The sequence below is a fragment of the Kryptolebias marmoratus genome, linkage group LG2, assembly GCF_001649575.2.
Source record: "Kryptolebias marmoratus isolate JLee-2015 linkage group LG2, ASM164957v2, whole genome shotgun sequence".
Classification (NCBI taxonomy): domain Eukaryota; kingdom Metazoa; phylum Chordata; class Actinopteri; order Cyprinodontiformes; family Rivulidae; genus Kryptolebias; species Kryptolebias marmoratus.
Genome location: NC_051431.1, coordinates 19,433,954 through 19,443,638, shown reverse-complemented (window position 1 = coordinate 19,443,638; position 9,685 = coordinate 19,433,954). Strand labels below are relative to the sequence as shown.

The 9,685-nt window shown below is 43.9% G+C and overlaps 2 protein-coding genes across 6 annotated transcripts in view; one reads left to right on the top strand and one right to left on the bottom strand.

The window, feature by feature from the left end:
- vmp1 (vacuole membrane protein 1) overlaps positions 1-3,419 on the top strand; it is a 16,872-nt gene extending 13,453 nt beyond the window's left edge. For all 4 annotated transcript variants that reach the window (XM_017419997.3, XM_017420000.3, XM_025006802.2 and 1 more), the window contains exons 10-12: positions 256-317; positions 1,830-1,929; positions 2,323-3,419. In XM_017419997.3, the coding sequence (XP_017275486.1) occupies positions 256-317; positions 1,830-1,929; positions 2,323-2,466 (306 nt within the window). In that variant the 3' untranslated portion in view covers positions 2,467-3,419. The remainder of the gene's footprint in view (positions 1-255; positions 318-1,829; positions 1,930-2,322) is intronic.
- A 1,259-nt stretch (positions 3,420-4,678) lies between these two features.
- tubd1 (tubulin, delta 1) lies at positions 4,679-8,676 on the bottom strand. 2 transcript variants are annotated; one of them, XM_017420007.3, is made up of 8 exons: positions 8,404-8,676; positions 8,133-8,280; positions 7,832-8,048; positions 7,161-7,392; positions 5,605-5,769; positions 5,376-5,504; positions 5,050-5,233; positions 4,679-4,887 (listed from the first exon to the last, which is right to left on the bottom strand). In XM_017420007.3, exons 1-8 carry the CDS (start codon positions 8,552-8,554, stop codon positions 4,782-4,784), a joined length of 1,332 nt encoding a protein of 443 aa, XP_017275496.1. In that variant the 5' UTR covers positions 8,555-8,676; the 3' UTR covers positions 4,679-4,781. The 2 variants fall into 2 exon arrangements, with proteins under 2 accessions (XP_017275496.1, XP_024862527.1); XM_025006759.2 differs by having other exon boundaries at positions 4,715-4,887; positions 5,082-5,233; positions 8,404-8,554.
- Between the last annotated feature and the right edge of the window lie 1,009 nt (positions 8,677-9,685).

Sequence of the window (9,685 nt, the reverse complement as noted above, 5' to 3'; positions counted from 1 at the left end):
CCCTCCCCTCCCCTCCCCTCGCAGCACAAAGTTTAGCTTCATGCCAGGTTTGCGTTTTTTGTAATTAGTGAGTCCGCGGACAGACGCAGGCAGATGTCGCCTCCCGCTTCTCCCAGCTGTGCCACAGTAACGAGTGACGTTCCCTAAAATCATCGTTCAGATTCTGAAACACTGAATTATTTTCTGAGTGAACTGGCGGGCTTTAAGGCTTATTCATCTCTCTTGTCTTTTTCTCTCCTTCCCCCCCACCTACAGAAACTTTTTGTTATCATCACCTTCAGCAAGCACATAGTGGAGCAGATGGTGTCACTGATTGGGTAAGGGTTCGTGTGAAAGCAGCTGAATAAGTCCGTTACTACGTGGAGTCTTTCCTCTGGTTTTTGTGGTCGGTATTGAAGTAGTAAACTTTCTCAGATGCATTTTTTTTTTTTTTTTTTGGTGGGGGAGCCTGTATGATTAAACACTTTCACTGCGGGGGTGCACATGCATGCGTTTGTGCCTTTTTTCTTTCCGTACGAAGGTATTTCTTTACCACCCCTCCCCACCCCCCAGGTGAAAGCCATCTCCGCGGCCCCGGTGGTCAGGAGGGTGAGCTCATGTTCGAACGTGTTGATCTGACTCACCGGGGTTCAGCTCCGACTCAGAGGACGGCCCGATCACGGAGGGGAACCTTATCCTAAACACCGAAGACTGACTGACTTGAGCTGCTCAGCTAACCTCAGACTAAGCTGATAACCTCATGTTTACCAGAATAAGGAAAGATTTTAATGTTTATTCTGATTTAACCTTTATCAAAATACAGAGGAATCAGTTCAGTTGTCTTTGAGATTTGGCTGTTAATTAGTCATCCAGTTTTTAGAGGAAATAACCATATTAAGTACAAAAAAAAAGAAAAAAAGTTCATCATTTTTCTGAGAAAATTCAGTCCCGATTCTTTCCCCGTGAAGCTCAGCTGGTCTTTGGTGACTCGCCGTGATTTGTACCAATGATGCTTCAGTGCTGACATAGTCGATCTGTAATATGTTTTCGTGTGCAAAATGGGAGCGATAACACGGATGACTCAGTGAGATTTTAGCTTTTCTCAGCTTCAGGAATTACCCTGTCTCCATTTGGTGTTTATCTCCTGTTTTTGCTTAGTCTAGTCCAAACTGGACATGTTTATAGACATGTGTGCGTCCTCTCCGGGGACTGAAATGAATCTATACAGAGAGGGCTGCTCATTTTTTTCCCCTCTTCGTCGTAATCACACGTTCGACGTGACGTAGAGATTCCCCTCAACGCACAATGCGTCGAGTCAAACTGTGAAACTGTAGCGCCCGTGCTTCTTTCTGACACGACGCGGTGAGACGTTCATTATGACTGGTCCCTGAGCGTTTCCACCCCGGCCTAATAGGGACGTGAACCCATCCCGATTGGCTGCCCCCCCACCCCCCCATGAAGGCAGCAGTGGTGGTAAAGGTGATGACATCATGCCGAGTCACTTCCTGGTCGAAGGGGCTGACACAGACTCCGATAGAGAAGTTGGAGTATAAAAGGAGGACTGAGGAGTTTCTGCCTCATTCCTCTCTGCTGCCTGCTGCTGCTCACAGTAACAATTAGAGGTGGTGGCAGCTGCAGCGTTCGGGGCCACTTGTTGGATGGGGCCCTTCAGCAGCAGCTGCTTCTGCTGCACGGATGCTGCTTAGAGTTTATTTTATTCTTTTATTATCATTTTTTAAAGGGACTTAAATGTTATAGAGCCTTGCATTTTTGCCTTTTTTGCTTTTGAAGGGTAAGGGACTAAATCGTCTTCTTCTTTTTCTTTCTTTCTTGCTCTGTGGTTGTTGCAGGTCTGTACCTAAAATAGGACCAGCCCTCCAGAAGCCCTTCAGTCAGTACCTGGAAGCACAGAAGAACAAGCTGCACCACGCTGGAGGAAGTAGATCAGGGGTAAGGGCAACGTGTTTCAGCTAAACAACTTTTACTGTTCTTACATTTAACCAGTCGGCACATGTAGTTCTCTCTAAGATAGGACGGCTACTTAAAGGGAATTTCTGAACTTTAAACATCTTTGCAACAATTTGTATTTTAAAAAATAGCTTTAAATGAAAGCCAATGCTCTCTAGTGGACATAACACATATTTCAGATACAAACATATTTATTTTGTTCCCATTCCTGAGCTGTAATTTCATGTTTATTGGAGGATGTGAGTTGACTCTAATGTATGTGCAGTAAGCTAACAGAGTTTTCCCGTTTTTTTTTTTCGAAACACTAATAATAATGATGTTATTCCTGGGTTTGCCTGTTTGGTTGTAATCTCCCTGTAATTGTGGCCTTTACAGGATGAGAACTGGCTGTCGTGGGTGTTTGAGAAGGTGGTACTGGTCATGGTTTGCTACTTCATCATCTCCATCATCAACTCCATGGCTCAGAGCTACGCCAAGCGGCTGCAGCAGCTGAGGCACTCGGAGGAGAAAACCAAGTGATGACGAAACAAGCGGCGGCGCACGCATCCAAGTGACTGTGCTTCTTCTTCTTCTACTAGTACTACTACTCCTCCTCCTCCCGCTGCTGCTGCTGAGAGCTCTCTCCACTCAGCCGCAGCTGCTCACAGTTTACCGACAAACCTCACCATCATCCATCCTCAGAGAGGCTGTTGGAAAAAAAAGAAACAAAAAAAAACAACAAGAAACTGGCTTTCTTTTTTTTTTCCTTTGTTTTTTGGAGCGAGTGTGTGTGTGTGTGTGCGCGTGTGCTGTCGAGGACACACGTGCCGTCTTAACTCTTCTTTTTCTTTTAACGATTTGTAGTTCTTCCTCTTCTCTCACTCTGCATGTGAGTAATGTGATTGGTTCTGCTGCTGGTCTTAACGTGTTACTGTCACGATAAATTAATCCTGCTCCGTCAGCCTCAGAAGTGCAGCGGCGAGCCGACGGGGGGGGGTGGCGCCCGTCAAGACGCCACGCCTTATGCAAAGATGGGAACGCCTGGATTCCCTGGGATCTAAATCTCGACTCATTTACTTGATTCTTATTTAATTTTTCCGAAACGGATTCTGATCTGACAACGTGCTGCCAAGATAACTGCAACGGATGATGTTTGCTTTCAGGGTTGTTCTCCTGTAAGACCCGTTTCTTTGATCCCAAGTACTGTCAGTTTCAAATAATGAGAGGGCGAGGGGGGAAGAAGCAATATCAACTTCAAACAGTGAGGTAAACGTGGTTTGCACATTGTGTACATATGTTAATATCTTTTTGACAGTATGCTCGGTTGTATTTCTATTCCATTCGTTGCTGTGGACACGAACAAAAACACAAAGAGCAAAGTGGCATTGTACTCCTCAGAAATAGGCCCCATTTCTACTCTGTACGTTTCGGTCAAACCTTGGATCAGATCATATATAAAATAAGGAAATAATGACACTTTTTTTTGTTCCGAAGTCTGAGTCTTACTTGGCGTTTTCTTTCTAAACTGAAGCAGCTTCAGTGTGTTCCTGTCGTGTGTTTTCGTTGACTGCAGAGCTAATGTTTGATATCTGATGGGAGGAGGCCTCTACCAGGTAAGGGACCGACTCAAGAACACGCGTCATCAGAAGACCTGCGATCCGACGCTCATCGTTGCGGCTACATTTTGGAGTTTGCTGGTTTTTTTCTGCTCCATGGTCCTCAGCTTATCCTCGTCCTGATGCTTGAATTCGACTCCCAACGCATCGATTTAAACATCGTACAGATCCTGGATAAGACGCCTTTTAAAATTCTTAATGGAGTTCGGCTTTATTCATTTTTTTTCTCTCCTCCCCTCAACGTTTCTTTCTCACCTCGTCAGCTAGCTTATCAGACTGGTGTTGGCGGTGACGTTTGCATGGCAACAGCGGTCTGTAAGCTGGCTGAAGCTGTGGGCCTCCAGCTTTCTTTTAAGCCTCCAGATGGCACTGTTATTAGTGGATGCAGGAAGAAAAGGGTTTTTTTTTGTTTGTTTTTATAAATGCTCTGCTTTTCTTGTCAGTTCAGTTTTCTTGTGTAAGACCAACGACCACGTCAACAATAAAAGTGATGGAAAAATGAATTGATGTTTAAGCTTTTTTTTCTTGATATCTACCAGGGTTTCTGTTTGGAAATGATCAATAATATGACTGACTTCTGTTCAATTTTCTCATTTTGTAGCAGTTCTGGGGCTTTTCACTCAATATTATCTACTTAAGATCTTAATTTGTTCAAGTATAGGAATTTTCTGACAGTGTAGGCAGGTAGGAAATAAACACCTACTGTGTGACCTCCATATTCTAACATTTGATTGTATTAAACTGATTCTCCTTCATACCTCTATACTCCTACAGGTTATAGGAAAACAAGTTATTTTCAGTGTAGTTATCAGGTAATCTTAAGTGTTACTTTTGTTTTAAATCATCAGAATCAACTCTCTTGCCTTTTCTAACTTTATGCAGTGCTTAAATATAAAAAAATAAATCCTTTCTCAGGATTTTACATTGGTTTCTTCCATAACTACAGACTGAAAGCAGTATTAAAGTGACAAAACAGTTTTCCTTTTATGAAGTGTTTTCATAATATTTTTTTCATTGTGAGTTACGAAAAATCTAATGTTAAAGTCTAATAATGTAAATTTGCTGCAGTATGTTTTAACAGTGAATAAATTTAAGCTTTCTCAAGTCCTGCCACTGCTTGTTACAAATAAGGAATCTTGTTACAGCAAACCTTTTATTTACAAGTTTAGAAAAAAAGTTACATTCCATATAAATATATTATTTTGTTCAGAATAAGTCCACGTTTGGCTCCCAGTTCCGTCACTGCAGCTGGCTGTAGCTGGAGATGATCTGCTCCAGAGACGTAAAACTGTCCAGAAAGTCGTCCTCCGAGATGCCAAATTTAATATACTGGTGTACGTACGCTCTGGAAAGCAAACAAATGTCATGAAACTGAAATCCTGATGCTGTGAGCGCTGCCTCTGGACATTTCCTGTTCACAGAGAACTTTGAACAGCCAACACAACTGTTGGAATCTCTCTTTTTTTATTTTTTTAAACGGACATAGATACTCTTGGGACTGACTCACCTAGAAGCAAACATGTTCCACGCTTTTCTCACCATGTCATCCAGAGGTCTGAGCAGAGCCTGACTGTTAGTAACCAGAGTCGCAGACTTCTCGTACTTGTTGAAGGGAACTGGGGATTTCCACAAGCTGAAGGCTTCTTCTGGTGGGAGCCAGGGCGTGTAGACGGCCGGCTCTTCAAACCCACCTGCGGATAAGAACATAATCCACAGACATTAGACATTTTAAGATCACAGCTCTGTTGTATTTAAAAAAAAAAAAAATTTGCTACTGTTATCAACTAATTAGGGAAAAGTCAATCAGGGAACATCATTCCCTCCCCGTCTGACCCGTCTCTGCGCTGTAGACGTCCTTCCCTCTCAGTATGAGCAGGTTGGCCAGCGAGGTGTTGAAAGTGCCTCGTGTCAGACTCCTGACCCGCCCTGAAGACGCAGGCAGACCCACCTGCCAGTCTATGCCTGTCACAACACGTCGTCAAACCATAAAACACTCAATCTTTTTCTTTATCTCAATACAACAGAGTTAGGTGGCATGAATGTGGAAACTGGCTGAACCGACCTCCTTCCATCTTGGAGTTGGAGATGAGCATCTGCCGGAGGTGTTTCAGCAGCGCCGGCCAGCTGAATGTGCTGAAGGCGATGGAGGAGGCGGGCATCTGGGGGACGGTGGACACGCTGAGCAGCTTGTACTCCGGGTGACAGGCGAGGGCGCTCACCAGCTCACCTGGCAGACGGTACAAAAAGTTCTGAACACAAATTGGCGTACGGGACGGAGCTTCAGTGCTGGCACGTGTTGATGTACGTTTCCCTCCAGCTTACATTTCTTCTCTGTTCTTCACTTACAATGTTGCTCAAGACGACCAAAAACCATGAATTTTAAAGCACACATTTCAGTCGAGAGTTTCTTTACAGACATTTAATAAAGCTGAAGCTTCCTAATTCGTCTGTTTAAACTTTATCTCTTTGTCACTGTTGTGGATTTAAAGAGTTTGCAAGAATTCTTTATTGCAGTGCCAGATCTTAACTCTCCTCCGAAGCCTTTCATTTTCACCTTAAACCTTGTTTTCTGTTATTAGGTAAAATATTTTTCTTCTGAATATACAGGTAATTTACCATTTTCAATAATCCTGATACATTCAGTTATTGCTGTATCAGAGGCAGCATAGCGACCCCACAGCATGATACAACCACCGCCATGCTTAACTATGGGTAGATTGTTTTTTTTCTGAATTAGTCCCCTATAAACAAACAAATGTTCTGCAGAGAGCCCCTACAGCAGTGGTGTCCAATCCTGGTCCTGGAGGGCCTCTATCCTGCATGTTTTACATGTTCCCCTGCTCTTCATCAGGTCTTCAGGTTCTGTAGAAGCCTGTCAATCACTCAGTCATTCAAATCAGGTGTCTCCCAGCAGAGAAACATCTAAAACATGCAAGACAGTGACCCTCCAGGACCAGGATTAGACACCACTGCCCTACAGTAAGTCAGAAACATTTTGTCCTAACTATGAATGTTTGGTAAACCTTAGCGTTGCCTCTTTCACCTGAAGTTCCCTCCTCAGCTTTCACCCACCGAGCTTTATTTTGGTGAGCATTTAGTTCGGGGTGAAAACCTGATTGTTTTGTAGCCTTCATAGTCCATTCAGACAGCTTCTACTGATATAATATACAGTATTTTCCGGACTATAAGGAGCACTTAAAAGTCTTAAATTTTCTCAAAAAACAACAGTGCACCTTATAATCCAGAGCGTCTTATAAATGTAAGAAGTTGTAATGTTTTAGTACGACTCTGGTAAAATACAGAGCCGCACCGCTTGCAGCATTAAGGCTCAGAGTCGCACAGGGCTCTGTGCACGGTACGAGCGGTGGAGGCATTTATACTTGACGCTTACGTCGATGCAGTATTCTCTGAAAAGACGGGGCTGTTTTGTTTCACTTCTTCACTTCTTCTCTTCGTTCATTCGCTAATTTAGAACCCTGAACAATGTAGCATGTGCAATTTTTCTTTCGTCTTCTTTGGCAGGTGTTTTATATGTTTTTGTGAACTCGTTAATGCTTTGGTTTGTTGCTGATGTTCGACACTTATCAAAGCTCGTGTCGCGCCCGAAGGCCTTCTCACCGAGAGGATTGGCGCTGTGGACGCCGTGGGAGTCGGGCGTGAGCGCGGGCTGCAGGACGCCGCCCAGCTGGTGAGCGATCACCCCGTTGACGTCGCCGAAAGAGATCTGCTTGATGTTCAGCAGCTGGCCGCAGATCCTGTGCACGACGTCGTTCTCGTGCACCAGGACGGCGTCCGAAAGCTGGTAGAGGTGCGCCAGCGTCAGCACGGAGTTGTAGTTCTGCACGATCACCTGAAAAACGACGTGAGGGAGGGAAGGAAAGAATTCAGCGGTGAAATGAAAAGCCTGGCACTGCTTGGAAAACTGCATATAGGGTGCAGCCTTATGCCAAAGTTTCAAACTAAGATCATCTTGTGCTCAGAAAAGAAGCCCTTTTGTTCAAACCTTCAAATAACATCATATGCAGATTGGATTTATTTATATCAAACATGCAAAGGAATAAACAAAAAATATACATTATGTGATCCAGATTATGTGTGATGTCACGTGATTGACTCTAAGTTACAACCACATCAGATTCCAGCTTGATATCTGTAAATCTGACAAAGTTACAGTAACCTTTGTGTTGGCTAATGTTGGTTATCTTCTTTCTGAGAGTTCCACTGAAGGTGATCCACGGGATCATGTCACCACGACCACGGTGGCGGGGCGGTAGGGTAGGTGTGCGAACCTCTCCGGTCTCGTACGGCCAGGTGAGGTGGTTGAGGACGAAGGACGACGGGTAGATGTCTCGCAGACATTGGGTGACAAAGGTGCCGACTCCTGACCCCGTTCCCCCGGCAACACTCATCATGGGCAGGAAACCGGCCAGCACGTCACAGCGCTCCACCTCCCGCCTCACCAGCTCCTCCACCTGCTCTCTGTGACGAGGGCCGAGGACGTGGTACCTGGTTGGACGGAGTCAGACCTGGAGTTTATTGGACTGGAGCCTTAAGCTCTCAGGTGACACCAGCTGGGGTTCCGTGTCTTACCCGTTGGCCCAGTTGTTTCCAGAACCCTGCTTCTGGCTGAAGTGGGACGCCTCCCCATACCTCCACCTGCCGGACCTGGCAGCCCTGCTCATGCTCTGGTTGATCACTTTGGGCTCCATGTCAATCAGCACCGCCCTGGCCTCTAAGCCTAAAAGCACACAGAGGACGAATAAGTCTCGGAAAACAACGCTCCTATTTGTATACCACACACACGCAGAGCCTTCCTACCCACAGACATATACAGTGGACGTATTTATGTCTATGGTCCTACCTCCCTGTGCGGTTGGGCGGAAGAAGCGGTCCCGGCTGCTCGCGCGGTACGTCCTCCCCTGTCCCTCGCGAGCATCGCCACAAATGACGTCGAACAGCTGCTGTCCTACCTGGTTACCGCACTGACCGAGCTGCACTGTCACAACCGACATTTACAGTCGATTAAAAAGTCTGCTCCGAGCAGTCACTTTCAGCTCCAAGCGCTCACCTTCCTCCACTGATGTTTACGTCGCGCTTTGGAAGCGGCGCTCAAAGTTAGAACAGGAACTTCCGGTCAAAGCGACAAAACTTTCAAAATAAAGTTTCAGCTTGACGCTGAAACAAGCGGGTCTCCACCTGTTGTTTATAAAGGAGTTTGGGATAGAAATAGCGTGATATATTTGCATATATTAAAATGTTTTGTGAGTGCTTAACTAGGTTTACCCTTTGCTGTATTTTGTTAAAAAATATTGAAGTTAAACCGACGAAACACTTACAGATACCTATGCACAAGTTTGTTTTGTTGACAAATTATGATCACAAATGATCAATTATTAACCTTTTTAATTTTTTATACATTATTGAAACTACTGCGAGACTCCTTAAAATGTCCTTGGAGGTATTTATGTAAAAAGAAAAAAGAAAAGAAATCCCGAAGAAGATTGCACAAAAAAAAGTTTAAAACCTCCCCTAATTCTTTATGATTTGCTTCCAAGCAGCCAGACTTTCGCTTTAATGTTTTTAAATTGTCTTGATCGGTAGTTATTCAGGCTTTCTGACAATCTTTCTAAGTTTTTCATTGGATATTTTCACTCATTTTCCTGTCCAGCCCTTGTACCTGACTATGACAGTGCATCTTTAAAAGATGAAGAAAGTGAACAAACGTGGAGCACAAAAGAGGTGTCAGCTCTAAAAAGCAGTCTCTTAAACAATGAGGGGAAACAATCCAGCAAAATGCATAATTTTTATAGGTCTTCACACTGGGAATCACCTTGTTGGTACTAAATTACTATCGTACAAGTCAATCTGTGGACATTTTGGTATTTTTCATTGATTCAGCTAAGGAAATTGGAATCAGCTATGATTTTGTAGCAGACTGCTTGTAGCAAAGTGTCTAAAGATCCAAGTTAAAACTGGTTATTTGCTAAGTTATTACAGGTGCTGGTCATAAAATTAGAATATCATGAAAAAGTAGATTGATTTCAGTAATTCCATTTAAAAAGTGAAACTTGTATATTATATTCATACATTACATACAAACTCATATATTTCAAATGTTTATTTCGTTTAATTTTGATGATTAC